This window comes from Anolis carolinensis, chromosome 1 (assembly GCF_035594765.1).
Source record: "Anolis carolinensis isolate JA03-04 chromosome 1, rAnoCar3.1.pri, whole genome shotgun sequence".
Taxonomy (NCBI): Eukaryota; Metazoa; Chordata; class Lepidosauria; order Squamata; family Dactyloidae; genus Anolis; species Anolis carolinensis.
Genome location: NC_085841.1, coordinates 219,446,869 through 219,462,258, shown reverse-complemented (window position 1 = coordinate 219,462,258; position 15,390 = coordinate 219,446,869). Strand labels below are relative to the sequence as shown.

At 40.8% G+C, this 15,390-nt stretch overlaps 1 protein-coding gene across 3 annotated transcripts in view; it reads left to right on the top strand.

Moving 5' to 3' along the window:
• Positions 1-15,390, top strand: part of tanc1 (tetratricopeptide repeat, ankyrin repeat and coiled-coil containing 1) — a 178,108-nt gene that overhangs the window by 49,935 nt on the left and 112,783 nt on the right. For 2 of the 3 annotated variants that reach the window (XM_062970504.1, XM_062970443.1), the window contains exon 2: positions 12,202-12,281. In XM_062970504.1, the coding sequence (XP_062826574.1) occupies positions 12,221-12,281 (61 nt within the window). In that variant the 5' untranslated portion in view covers positions 12,202-12,220. Of the gene's footprint in view, positions 1-6,733; positions 6,792-12,201; positions 12,282-15,390 lie in introns of all 3 variants that reach the window. The other variant, XM_062970477.1, reaches the window with a different exon arrangement.

Genomic DNA, 15,390 nt, shown 5'->3' with positions numbered 1-15,390 from the left:
GAGAATATACTGTGCCCTGAGAATATGTAGATGCTGTCGTTTAAAGAGGAGACAATTCTGAATTTGACCATATCTATCCCTTGCCTCTCTTTCTCCAAAACAGAACACTTTGACAGTAGTGTCGCTACTACTGTTCAAATATTTATGCTTGTACGTAATGTTTTAATATACAGGTTGGAACTGTTCTATAAGCAACATGCAACTATGCTGAGAAATATGTGTGCTATTCTGGCTTAAAAGAGAATGAACTATGACTTTTCTGGTACGCTTTTAAAAATGTTCTTTGCTACTGCTGTAATATTTCTGGATTGCTGCTTCAGACATATATCTGCAGGAACTGTTCATGGGAAACTGACACAGTATCTTCTGGTCTTAATGCTTGCTTTAGAGGGGAATGGATTCCATATAAAATTAACCTTATGGGCAGGTTTTGGAAACCTTTCCAAACAAACCACAAAGCAGTATGATCTGCAAATACAGTGGGAAGACCTGCTGGATTCACATGGTGGTGTGACTTTGTAAACCAGTTCTTTGGTGCTGTTTTTCTGACTTGTATGTTAGAGCTTACAGTATAAAACATTGAAGATCACAGTCACAGAACACACCCTTTGCTTTCTTCTGTCCCCTGATAGTATTCCACCCACATGCCTGCTACTGTTCCTACCCTAAAAGCTTTAATAACAGCCTCTGCAACTTTCCCTTATGGCTACTGTTTCCATCCAACAACACATTCAGGTATACATCAACCTCATGTCTAAGTCAAGGACAGTTTTTGTGGCCAAAATTATGGATTTTGTTGTGATCTGTGGATAAGTTGAGAGTCATTCTGCAAAGAAAAGCAAGTGCCAGTGTCACCTTAAGGGACAGACAACATTGGCCACTTTCTCATCCAAACATTCAAAAAGTCAAGAAGTGTTGCCACGGCGTAGAAAGTAGAGCGAGTTGGTGCTTTCCTTAGGTTCTCCTGCAACAGACTTAGGGCCCATCCATCCAGACCCAAAATGCAGAACCTGTCTCGGTTTTACCGGAGGTGTCCAAAAGACACCTCCAGTAAAAGCGAATTAATGTGGAGTAAATCAATATTTCCTTGGTTTATTTCATATAAATTAAATACCATATTAATTATGAGTACCTCATTAGATCCAAGCCTTCCTGAAAGACCCAGGTCTAGTGAGATATTGGACTTATGGGGACTGACTCCCCTGCAGTCCTCGGGGTGAATCTCCACAACTGTCTTGCTTTGAGTTTTGAAAGGCCTGGAGGAGTGGGATGGTGTCCACCCCTTCCCCAAGCCCCAAATTGAAGCCTCCCCTTGCGTTATCCTGAGGGAAGGAAATGACACATGAGATCGGGGGAGGGGGGAGGGGAGGGATTTTCCTCCCTATCCCTCCCATCTTCTCAGGCATCGTTTCCTCCACCCAGGACAACGTGAGGAGAGGTTCCATGGTGGCCAGGGACCTTTTCCAGTAAGTTTTAGGAGATAATTTGGAGGCTTCGGGGATGTCTTCATGCTATCCCAATTTCAATCGGGAAGGGAAAACCAGGGGTTGTGGGAGGGAGGGGGGACTCGAACCTGTGCCGAAATGGGTTACTTTAACCTGTTTCACCACATGTCTGGAAGACCCCCTAGCTCTTGCCTTTCACCCCTCTACTCAGAGAAGAGAATAGTTTTATTTTGGATAAGAATTAATGTATAATACTTACACTGTGAATAAGTCGGCTCAAATTTTGGAGGTTAATTTTGTTGACTAAAATTTCTATACTTCTACAGGAATATATATAGTAAATCCTCAAGGACATCTAATATAGCACATTACAGATGAAGAAGGGAGGGCAGATCTCTTACTCAGCCCTTTGCAGATGTGCAAACGTATAGCCAACACCTGTAGGGAAAAGATTCACAAGGCTAAAGCGCAAAATGAGCTCAGGCTTGCCAGGGACATAAAAAACAACAAAAAAGGCTTTTTTGCTTACGTTGGTAGAAAAAGGAAGAACAAGGAGGCGATAGGGCCACTGCAAGGAGAAGATGGGGTGATGGTGACAGGGGATAGGGAAAAGGCAGAACTGCTTAATGCCTTCTTTGCCCCTGTCTTCTCACAAAAAGAAAGCCATCTTCAACCTCAGCAACATGAAATGGACGAAGGATTGGGGGAAATCCAACCCCAAATAGGGAAACAAGTTGTCCACGAACACCTGGCCGCTCTAAACGAATTCTAGTCCCCAGGGCCAGATCAGCTACATCCAAGAGTATTGAAGGAACTAGCGGAAGTTATTTCAGAACCACTGGCAATTATCTTCGAGAGTTCTTGGAGAACAGGAGAAGTCCCAGCAGATTGGAGGAGGACGAATGTGGTCCCTATCTTCAAGAAGGGAAAAAAGAACGACCCGAACAATTACCGTCTGGTCAGCCTCACATCGATACCAGGCAAGATTCTGGAAAAGATCATTAAGGAAGTGGTCTGCGAACACTTAGAAACAAATGCGGTCATTGCTAATAGTCAACACGGATTTACCAAAAACAAGTCATGCCAGACTAATCTGATCTCTTTTTTCGATAGAGTTACGAGTTGGGTCGATACAGGGAATGCCGTGGATGTAGCATACCTGGATTTCAGTAAGGCCTTCGACAAAGTCCCCCACAACCTTCTGGCAAACAAACTAGTAAAATGTGGGCTAGACAAAACTACGGTTAGGTGGATCTGTAATTGGTTAAGCAAACGAACCCAAAGGGTGCTCACCAATGTGTCGTCTTCATCATGGAAAGAAGTGACAAGTGGAGTGCCGCAGGGCTCCGTCCTGAGCCCAGTTCTGTTCAACATCTTTATTAACGACTTAGACGAAGGGTTAGAAGGCACGACCATCAAGTTTGCAGACGACACAAAACTGGGAGGGATAGCTAACACTCCAGAAGACAGGAGCAGAATTCAAAACGATCTTGACAGACTAGAGAGATGGGCCGAAACTAACAAAATGAAGTTCAACAGGGACAAATGCAAGATACTTCACTTGGGCAGAAAAAATGGAAATCAAAGATACAGAATGGGGGACGCCTGGCTTGACAGCAGTGTGTGCGAAAAAGACCTTGGAGTCCTCGTGGACAACAAGTTAAACATGAGCCAACAATGTGATGCGGCAGCTAAAAAAGCCAACAGGATTCTGGCCTGCATCAATAGGGGTATAGCGTCTAGATCCAGGGAAGTCATGCTCCCCCTCTATTCTGTCTTGGTCAGACCACACCTGGAATACTGTGTCCAATTTTGGGCACCGCAGTTGAAGGGAGATGTTGACAAGCTGGAAAGCGTCCAGAGAAGGGCGACTAAAATGATTAAGGGTCTGGAGAACAAGCCCTATGAGGAGCGGCTTAAAGAGCTGGGCATGTTTAGCCTGCAGAAGAGAAGGCTGAGAGGAGACATGATAGCCATGTACAAATATGTGAGGGGAAGTCATAGGGAGGAGGGAGCAAGCTTGTTTTCTGCTGCCCTGCAGACTAGGACACGGAACAATGGCTTCAAACTATAGGAGAGGAGATTCCACCTGAACATCAGGAAGAACTTCCTCACTGTGAGATCTCTTCGACAGTGGAACTCTCTCCCCCAGACTGTGGTGGAGGCTCCTTCTTTGGAGGCTTTTAAGCAGAGGCTGGATGGCCATCTGTCGGGGGTGCTTTGAATGCGATTTCCTGCTTCTTAGCGGGGGGTTGGACTGGATGGCCCATGAGGTCTCTTCCAACTCTACTATTCTATGATTCTATGATTCTATGCCTCTGCAGATATGTACAAGGTATACAAGACAGCATGGGAAGTTATACCAGATATAGTACGTATTTTGATCTGGGCTTTGTCCACTTGTTTGTGTTTGTGTGTGCATGTGTTGTTCTGTACATATGTACTCGTATGTGTATGTATATTAATAAACCAAGAGAGGGGTGTAAGGCTAGGTGTAGCTTGCTATATACAAAGTGTGTAGTGTTCTTGCTGGTTCTAAGGTGGCTTCTTAACCTGGCTGTTTGGCTTCTAATTTACTCTCACTCCTCCCATGTAGTACTATTGATTTTAAAATGTAACTTTTCATCATTTACCCACTCAAGCAAAGTTCTGATTAACATTGAAATTGGTTTATTATCAGGAGAAGATTAATTATTGCTGGCATGCTGAAAGGATGTACTTCTGAAAAGTAGGTAGACACCACAAGAAGCTAGAAGTTGACCAGAAGACATGGGGAGAAAGACACAAAGGTTTTGATAAAGTGTGTATACGGGTTTTCATTGAAAAATTAACCCAAGAGTTAGGAAGATTTCTAAATTGCATAATACAGTTTTGTGGGCTGCTCCTTTGTGTCTGCGTTGTACTGTGTGAGAACACACTTTCGCTCAGGGCTTTTAAAACCAGTTTGATAAGTCAGTAGGCCACCTAGTTTGTAGACAGCAAGGCTTCAGTTTTAGCAGTTTTTTTAAATAATAAAAAAGAAAATTCTCCTTCGGGCCCTTCTGGTGGAGTATAAAACTGCTGCTTCCCTGGGGTTAGTATGACTGTTTAATGTTTAAACTGCTGTTTTGGCTTGATGCCAGTGCTTTCTTGATAAAGGCAGTGAGAAAAGGGGCCAGTGGCAAGAGCTCTTCCAAGTTCCTCTTCTTTGAACATGAATAAAATATAATGGTCACTTTTGTGCTCGAAAGAATTCTGTTGTTTGGTTTCAAAGCACACAGAGATCTGAAAGACAACGTAAAAAGTGGTAATATTGACAAATGTGCAAATTTCCCCTATTTGCTCTTCTTCCCCAGCCCACTTAATTGATTTTCCCTTGTCTATTTGCAGCTTGGCCTTGCCCATAAATGACATGCATGTGTGCCTTCTAGTTTCTTTGAGATCCTGGAAGGGGTCTGATCTGGCAAAGACCACATTTATGGTTGATGTGAAAAAAGTGAATAGGGAAAAAAGAATTCCTTCTCTCAGAATATTAAAATTTGGCATAATCCAGTGAAAGTGATTAATTTCAAATTAACAAAGGAATTAGTTTGATGTTCACTGCACAATTAACATGATCTTTGCTGCTGTAAAGATTGTGCAATTGCTAGTTTAATGTAATAACATCCAAATTCAAAAAAATAATTTATTGGGCCAACCAAAAAGGCACAAAATACAGCATGTATTCCTTTGAAGCTCCACTGGATTCTTCATCAGGCAAAGCTGTTAACAATCATGCAGGAGAAGAAAAATGATTATATTAGAGTCATAGGCCAACATTTTGTCAATATGCTGTTTTTGATGTTGTCAACTAAGATGGTGGGATATCAATGGCTCTCTTGACCATGTGGCCACAAGGAGACAAAGAGTCATAAAATCCAGGGAAATATATTTGAACTTTATTAGCAACAAAAAGTAACTTCCCTTGAGATCTAGGGAAGTTATATTTTTCTGTTGGTAAAGGAATCGAAATTTTATTACTTGGATTTTAAACTTTGTGGGGGTGGGGAGTCATATTCACCTTGTATTGGTTATTTTTCTGGTACACACAACATTTGTTGATTATTTCTATCCCATCCTGTCCTTTGCTCCTTAAACTGCCTTAAAAAGTATTGACTTTTATTCTGCATTGTGCCAAAGATATGAATTACTTCTGGGGTTTTTTTTGTTTTGTTATGGCCATCCCAATGGTTTAGCATTGGAATTGGGGAATATATGGTCGTGCTCTCTGGCTTAATCGTATCTTTCACATGGACTTTGTAACCTTTTGGCCTGGAGCAGTGGTTCTCAACCTATGGGTCCCCAGATGTTTTGGCCTTCAACACCTAGAAATCCTAACAGCTGGTAAACTGGCTGGGATTTGTAGGCCAAAACATCTGGGGACCCATATGTTGAGAACCACTGGCCTAGAGGTTTCTGACCAGTGTCAAAAATGCAGCTATGCAAAGCTATCTGGGTCTTTCATCTTTTGCAGTAGATTGGGTGAATGGTTGAAAGTTAATTCTACTACTGGACATTAGCAACTCAGCAAAAGATAAACCATGGATCACACATTGATGTAGTGTATATGTGGCCCCACATGATAAACCCTGAGATACCACAAGTTAGTAGGTAGGCTAGGATGAAAATAGTTCCTAAACATGGGAATCTTCCAAGAATATAACCTTTTCCACTGGAAATGACAGAAAGAAGTAGAACGTAGAGGAGATTAGCTTTAGGGTGTTCTGAGCATTGATCAGTATATTTCCTCTGCCATATATTAAAATCCTACTTTAAAAACCAATCTCTTATTATCTTCACTTAGAAACCATGATGGCTGTTAGAAAATAAATTCTCAGCGTATATTTTCCTGAAAATCAACTGTTCTTCATTTAGGCATCTCCTTTTTCTCTGTCGCTTTGTTCTAAGCTCTTGCCAGCTACTTCAAAGTCACCTTCGGAGTCTGTGTGCTGCCTAGAATACCAATTAATTATTTACCACATGTCCTGATATCACAGTAGATCAGTTAATATTTCCATACTAAACGATAAATCACTGCCCCATTCAGTTCCAAAATATCCTTAACTGTGGATGCTATTTATTGCTAATGATTTCTCTCCCAGTGGAGCACTCCATTATGCCTGTAATTTAGGATCTGTGGTAAATTAATAGTCAAGGAAACAACAGAAAATCATACCTTGTATATACATACTGTGTACTGCTGAGATGGTACGTAATATATTGATGCAAATCCAATTGCTTCCTCTCTTCTCTGTCTTCTTTTTTTCTAGACAGTAAGAAATGCTTCCCTGTCAGAATGCATTCCACTACTTTTTAGAGACAGTGATCGTAAGTTTTAATGTTCACTGTTTTGTTGTTGTGTTGTCGAAGGCTTTCATGGCCGGAATCACAGGGTTGTTGTGAGTCTTTCGGGCTGTATGGCCATGTTCTAGAAGCATTTTCTTCTGATGTTTTGACCACATCTGTGGCAGGCATCCTCAGGCCCCTCAACCTCTGAGGATGCCTGCCATAGATATGGGCGATACAGCCTGGAAGACTCACAACAACCCAGTGTTTGTTGTTTCATACATTTCAGTTCCTTCCACTTGGTGAGAGAAAAATCTGTTAGCATACAGGTCTTCCTTAGATACTTTTTTCTCAGTCTGGTTCATAATTTAAGAGCAGCCATAAGAGAGGAAAAAAATCTTTTCATACATCTTTACGGTGTAGTGTGTAATTCATTGGCAGGATATACGGAATGTTTTGGCTGTACAAATTGCTTGTTATTATCCTGTTTCCATCCTTAAAAAATATCTTCTGCCAACTTCTTATAGAACATGGATGTGACAAATAAATTGGAATCTAGCATTTGCAATGTCACTAGGAAGAATGTTTCACTTGCAATGTATGCATTATTTACCATTCAGCGGGTGAGCCATGGTACCAGAAAAACAAAACAAAACAACAACACTTCTCCCAATCCTCTCCATTTTACTTCTTGGTAGTTAAAGGTCTGTTGTAGCCTAATTGAACTTCATGATGTGGTGCTAAATCTGTCTAGGAAGATTTGCCCTGGATTTTGGAAAGATGCTGTCTGCAATGATCAGTCAAACCTCCAGCTGCCATTTAAACCAGCAGGCCTGAAAAATCTATGTAAAAATATATCGTAGAAGTGGCTATCTGCTCAAATTTGCAGCTCCTGTGAAGCATGGAAATCTTTAGCAGCAAACCCATTCTGCTGAATGAGAACTGTGTAGTTTCTGAACTCATGCCATGCAGTTTAAGGGCAAACTGTTGGACATTTTCCGCACATGATGTTAAAAGCTCCTTTGTGTAAATATGTGAGCACTACTAATGTGAGCTAGAAAGCACAAGAGATCCCTTTAAATGTTGAAGGTATGTTCTGGCTATTAAAGATACTACATTCAGATTAGAAATTTTGAAAGTGGCTTAAAATACTGGCGCTTGGAAAGGCCTTGGGTTTTCTTCCTAAAATTAGAACCGTGCTGTCTCCAGTGTTGTCCAGGAGCATGGAAAAGAGAACAATGGAGGTTAGGAATGTGGTGTTTGCAAGAGGAAGTCGCAACAATGGAGGCTTCTAGTAGTTTTGGCTGGAATGTGAGATGCAAATCACAGCTGTCTCATGATCCTCCCATACTTACTTGCATAGCCATGAGACTCTAAAAACATCAAAGACACACAGGGCCGCTAAAGGCCGAGTCCATGTGCATTGCAGTACACAAAACAATTTGATCCTCTCATATCACTTAGAACTATAATAAATCTAATATTGGTTTTACAAAGATGCAATAATTAAACAGGGACGCTGATGAAAAAACATTAAGGTTGCCAAGCAACAGTGGAGGAAAGATGCTTATATCGTTTATTAGGATGATTCCACTGAGCATTAAAATAGCCAGGCTGGCTTGGCTGAAGACTATAGGCATGTCTACACTGACCACTTAACATGGATTAAAGGTGTCTTGAAAATGCCATATTTGAATAGAGCACTCAAATGCACTCAGGAGTTTGAATTAGAGGACTTAATGTAAAATTGAGGGATGCACCAAAATAGCGTCTTTATAGTGCATTCACTATGTGATGTGTAAGCCACATCACATGGTGAAGCTGATTAAGACATGAGTGCTGTGGCGATCCTCACTGGAGGGGAGAGAGTTGAAAGAAACTCTTGAATCCTCAATGGCAGTGAAATCACAAATATTGCAGATCCTGGAACTGAGTTGGAGCTATCCTCTTCAGTGCATTGTCCAGGCCTCAACCCAGTTTCAGGGCTTGACATATGATCAGGTGCAACTTCAGTCATAGAGAAGAGCCACAAGGGCCATCCAGTTCAACCCCATTCTGCCATGCAGGAATACCCAAACAAAATAATCCCGACAGATGGCCATCCATCTTCTCTTTAAAAACCACCAAAGAAGGAGACTTCACCAAACTCCCAAGCAGCATATTTCACTGCCAAACAACATGTCAGGAAGTTCTTCCTAATGTTTAGGTGGAATCTTTTTTCCTGCAATTTGAATAGTTTTCTCTGTGTACTTTTCTCCTGCATTAAGTGGTCAGTGTAGATGTTCCCTAGTTGTCAACTTGGTCCCAAAAGCATAAAGGATTGTTCTTTCTTGACTCTTTTGACTAACCCATGAGTGGAAAATAACCAATGCCAGCCTAGCCAAAATGCAAATGATAGTTCAGTACATTCCAATGTTTTAAGAAGATTACTAGACATTCCATGCACTTTTGCTTCATTCTTTGTTCATAGAAACCCAATGGGATAGCCACTTTTTCTTTTACCAATGTGTACATTAAAGTTTCAGAAAATAGCTTTGACTTTCTGTGTCTCAGTACAGTGAGGTCATTTGGAAGAAGAAGCAGAGTAAAGCCAAGGTTCATGTCTATTTTTTCCACTGACAATCTCAGTAGGTCAGAATAAGATTTCAAACAAAGCAAAAGCCAAAAGCCCTAGAATTTTCCAGAAGCTCTGTGTTATCCCCAGTGTATAAACTTTAGACCTTATAAATTCAAGAGATTGTTTGATTCTCCGTGAATATTCCATGTAAAGTACCCGTTTTATTGCATACCTTTAAGAACAAAAAATGGCATAAATGTATAGGTATTTTCATCCTATTCTTTGTTTTTGTGTTTTCTGAAAGCAAGAAACATTCCTAGTTTGGTTTCTGGATAATATTATGCTAGACCATTGTGCTGGTGTTCACTCAGTCCAAGGTTTAGAGAATGAAAGATACCAAGAGGTATACAGTGTTCCCTCAGTTATCGTGGGGGTTAAGTTCCACAACCACCCGCAATAAGTGAAAATCCACGGAGTAGGGACACTATATTTATTTTAATACTTATACATTATTTTAGTAGTTATACACTATTTTAAGTCTGTATCTGCAACTTGTGCAGCTAGAGCAAGATCTATCTTTCATTGTCAGAGAAGTGTGAATGCTTAGGGTTTGACACCAACTGAAAGCTGGCACATTTTAACTGACAAAGGGCTAATGTGGAATGTGCAAGGGAAGAGTCATAGACGCTACATTAAAAAGGTGAAGTAAAAGAAGTCCCCAAGTTACAAACATCTGACTTTCATACAACTTCTGGTTACAAACAGGGGTGAGACAACAGGAAGTGAGAGGAAATCTACCCCTAGGAAGGGAAGTTCAATCCTACAAGAGTTATGGGAGACAAAACCCCAACGTTGAGGTGTTTCCAAAACTCCCCAACGTTTTCAAAATCCAGTTGTCACTAGGACAGAAAGAGAGATTAAATCTTCTGAACAGGTGCACAGACTGCAAAACATACACCACAGGGGGGTTAACTCTTCCCTATACTATTCAAAACTAAAAAAAAAATTGGCTGGAGTTACACTTAAAAGAAAGACCAATTCAGCTGAAAAACAAACCTACAGAACCTGTCTTGTTTGTGGCTCAGGGACCTCCTGTACAATTCTGCTCACTTGAACTGTGTATGTAAACTACCTAAATTACTGGTAATGATATAAGATTCCAGAATGTAAATAAAAGTATTGGTTTATTTGATCCTGGACTCATTGCTGGCCCTGGAGCCTCAGATGTCGGCGGTGGCCAGAAGTACTTTTGCACAATTAAAACTTGTGCGCCAGTTGCTCCCATACCCCGAGATACTAGATCTAGCCATGGTAGTACATGCCTTAGTTACATCTCGATTGGAATACTGCAATACACTCTACAGGGGGCTGCCTTTAAAGAGTGCTCAGAAACTTCAGCTGTTCCAGAGGTCAGCAGCCAGGTTACTAACGGGAGCACCGTACAGGGTGAGAACAACTCCCATGTTACGGCAGATCCAATGACTTCTAGTTTGCTACCGGGCGAAATTTAAAGTGCTGGTCGTTATCTTTAAAGCCCTAAAGGTCCAGGTCTGGACTACCTTACCAACTGCCTCTCCTCATAAGAACCTGCCTGGACAGGAGAGGCCCTCCTCTCCGTCCCACCCTGTCTCAAACCTGGCTGGTAGGGACAAAAGAGAGCGCCTTCTCTGCAATCGGCTCCTGCCTCTGGAACTCTCTCAGAAAGGAGATCAGAATGGCCCTCGTGCTATCCTCCTTTAGAAAACAACTAAAAACCGTCCAGGCATACAGATAGTCAAATGATTGAAGTTCTGCCCTTATTAAGCAAAAAATGGACTATGGATAATGGCTTTTAATTCGATTTTTATTGATAGTGTTTAATGTGTCTTTTATTGGTCTTTTATGTTATTTTTATATTATTTAATGTTTTATACTATTTATCTGTATTGTTTAATTTTACTGTTTTTGTGTGGCATTGAATGTTTGCCTTTTTATGTTATAAGCCGCCCAGAGTCCCCATGGGGAGATGGGGCGGAATATAAATAAAGTTTATTGTTTTTGTTGTTGGAGTACAGCTGAAGCATTTTCTGCAAAGTCTGCTTTAAACACAGCATGTTGTTGCTAACAGATTTGTATGCATGGGTAGGGGTGTTCAGAAACCTTTTACTGTTGCCAAATTTTTCATAACTCTTTAACATTAAGCCAGTTCAAAACTAGCCAGGTGCCAATTGCACATGATTCTTACATTCAAATAGTGCACTTTGCTGCACACAGCATCTTTTGTCAGAGTCTGAAATAATATGCTAGGGATGAAGTAAGCATTTCAGGAAATATTTTTAAATAGTCTATTTAAAAGCATTACCTTTAGGGGCATTTAAAATGCTTAAGTGCCCTCCCTGCTCCCATTATAAGCTACAGTTCAGGCTTGTTTTTATTGAAAGGTTTTAAAACACATGGATGAATTTTTCTCTTAAGTATTTTACTGTCTCACCCAGACTTACTTAAATTTATGATAGCTATTGTAGTGGTGTAGCTTTCACCTCCTCTCCTGGTGAACTCTGGTCAAAAACCAGACATGCTTGTGCCAGAGTCCCTAACAGTAACTTATCCAGGTTTAGCCTCATAACCTTAATTATATGTGGAATGCGGAGAATGTTGTCTGCTGTTTTTCTTTGTAACCAGACAGTAAACCCCCAGTCACTTGCTCCCAGTATTTAAACATTCCATGTAGCTTCAGTATTTGCTTTAACTTATATAAGCATCTTTAGGTGAAATAAAAGTAAAGCCTTAACATGTTTTGAATTAATATCTTATTATAAAAGTTTATTTTGTATGGTGATGTGCAAATATTGCACACAGAAGTATTGTCTTCACCCGCATTCATTTAAAACTATTATGTGCCCTCTTTCATTTTAGGAAGAAGAGCAGTGTTGAAATGTTAAAAGCCGTTTTGAAGAAAAGCAGGGATGGTGGAAAGGCAAGCAAGAAGGAATCTGGTAGGTGTATTGTTTATAGATTCTGCAGCTCCCCTTTTGTTCCAGTGATTCCCAAGACAGAATGGAATAAAGCAGGGTTGGACAACTGGGCATCCAGATGCTTTTTGGCCCACACTTCTAAATAGAGTAAACTAGCATAACCCATAGTATTATATGGTCCCAAAACATCTGAAAGGCACAGTTGCTCATGCCTGTAATGAAGCATGCTCAGGCTAATCTCTCCTTTGCCTGAATGATCTTACTGGGGAACAGTAGTGGTATGTTGCCTCTGCATCTCAGATTAGCAGATTGATGTGGTATTAGTGTACTGTTTTGTTTCATTTACAAAAGCGGATCCATGTCCTGAATTAGATCCAGACTTTAAAAAAATTAATTATATTTTATGTATTACACTCTTCTGTTGGAGACTACTGCACAGGCAATTGGTTATCATATTTTAGAACAGAGGATGTGCATTTGTTTTCTTCTTTCAATTTCACTTTACCACAGGTAGGCATACCTATTAAAAAGGAGTCTTCCCGATCGTTGTGTTGTGTGTTGCACCTCAGGCTAGTTTGACCTTGCTTTATACCCCAGGCTGCACACAGGTTGAAGTCTTTTGTAGTTTATTAGGAAATAGGAAATAAACAGTTCTTAAAAAGCAAAAGTAAAGTTCCAAAAGATTGTTGCAAAACAAGGCTACAAAGAATAATCCAAGAAATCATAAGGCATAAAACAAGGCCCCATTAGAGCATCACAAAGTCCCATGAACATGAACACACAAAGGCTGCAAGATAATCCAGGAAAAACGAAGGCTTGCTTCTTGACTTGAGCAAGAAGTTGCTTTGACAAAAGTTTGTCTCCCAACACACTGTTTTAATACCCTTTGCATAGCATGAAAGCATTTCTTTGGCCTCTGACCTCCTTCTTGTTTGCTATTCTAACACTCCTGCGAACCCTGAATTCCAAACGGCCTGCTCGATCTAAAGATTCCATTTTGTCAAGGCCAGCCAGCTCATTAGTGTCTGTCTGCATGCTATCAGACTGAGAACTGTCCTCTCTTCCTGAGTCAATTTGCACCTGGCTAGTTTCAGTATCATCAACACCATTCCCTGCTGTGGGAAAACCTCCCTGTTCCTCATCTTCTACAGCAGGGACACTCTGAACCTGAATCCCATAATTCAAATCAGGGTCATCTTGAACCTGAATCCCATAAATCCCCATCACTCTGAGGCTCCAGCTGAGTCACAACATTGTCTTCCAAATCATTTCCAATTTATGACCTTAGAGCAGTGGTTCTCAACCTGTGGGTCCCCAGGTGTTATGGCCTACAGCTCCCAGAAATCCCAGCCAGTTTACCAGCTTTTAGGATATCTGGGAGTTGAAGGCCAAAACATCTGGGGACCCACAGGTTGAAAACCACTGCCTTAGAAGGAACTTATCACAAGGTTTTATTGGTAAGATTTGTTCATGGGTTTGTCATTACCTTCCTCAGAGGCTGAGCCCCCTTCTACACTACCATATAATCCAGGTTATCAAAGCAGATAATTCACATTATCTACTTTGAACTGGATTGTATGAGTTTACACTGCCATTTAATTCAGTTCAAAGCAGATAATTTGGATTTTACATGGCAGTGTAGAAGTGGCCTGAATGTCACTTACCCAAGAACATCCAGTGGTTTTGCATGGCTGACTATGAGTTTGAATCCTAGTCTCCAGAGTCCTATTTCAATATCCGAACCACTACACCACATTGGTTCTCATTGGAGGCAGCATGTTGGATTGAATGCCACATTCCTCACCACTGGTGATGGAGCCCCTGGTGGAGTAATGGGTTAAAGCCTTGTGACTTGAAGGTTGGACTGCTGATCTGCAAGCTGCCAGGTTTGAATCCCACCCAGGGAGAGCGCGGATGAGCTCCCTCTATCAGCTCCAGCTCCATGCAGGGACATGAGAGAAGCCTCCCACAAGGATGGTAAAACATCAAAACATCTAGGCGCCCCCTGGACAACGTCCTTGCAGACGGCCAATTCTCTCACTCCAGAAGCGACTTGCAGTTTCTCAAGTCACTCCTGACACGAAAAAAAAAAAACCCACTGGTGATGCTGCCTGGGAATGATAGAGTATGCATATATTCCTCCTCTTGAATAGGTTTGCTGCTATCAGTAGGTCCATAGGCAATACAGACCAAAGGTATCTTTCTTTCTTTTTTTTCTTTCCATCATCCAAATCAAGGATATTACTTGCTGTCATTTCTCTAACAAGATCTCTTCTTTTTCTTGCACTAAAACTCTTAAGGATGAGCAAACAGTAGCTAATAGCAATAACGTATGTACTTAGAATAGAAACTAGAGAGTTGATTTTCTTTGAAACAGATTTTAGTGGGAAGAAAGTGGGTGTTTGTGGTTGTGGGGAGGCTTTTAGAACAAACCGCAAGTGCATCTGTTGGTATAGGTTGTGAAGAACAATGGTGTGCTTTTAACATACGCTCGCCCATTAGACAGTGGCTTGTGTTCCCTAAAAATAAATTTTAAAATTCGTTTTAAAGCTGTTGCAGAAAGCAATACTTTGTTGAAAGGAGTGTGCTACCAGGCACAGTGAGAAGGTTCTGGAAAATACCAGCAAGAATATTTGAGCTACAAAAACTGTTACTTTTTCTAGCTATCCTTTCTTCAGGTTTTGCCATGGTAGCCTGAATTAAGCCAAGATAGAAACGTTTATGCATAATGACAAAAATTCTTAAAGAAAGTGAAGATCCATAAGCAGTCTTCATATCAAGCCTTCAAAACGTCATTTGCTGGCCACAAAAAAAGCAGAGTTGTTGGATGCTATTGAGGTAGGAGTATGAGTAAGATAAGCAAACACTCATTTTATTATGTGCCTTTCAATTTGGTTATCATCCTTATTTGTTTCCAATGGTTCCTTGGAATTGCAGGAAATATGGATTATTGGGAAGAATAGTAATGTAGTTCATCTTTCCTACTTGATTCCTTCCACCCTTGTGAGTGGCTAAACAAATCAGAAATTTATGTTTAGCGTGTTTTCCAGAATGGGGCTGTTGGCTTGCCATGGCACTTCCAATTCAAAATGTTTAAATCAAGACTAAACCCTGGTTTAATATAATATGC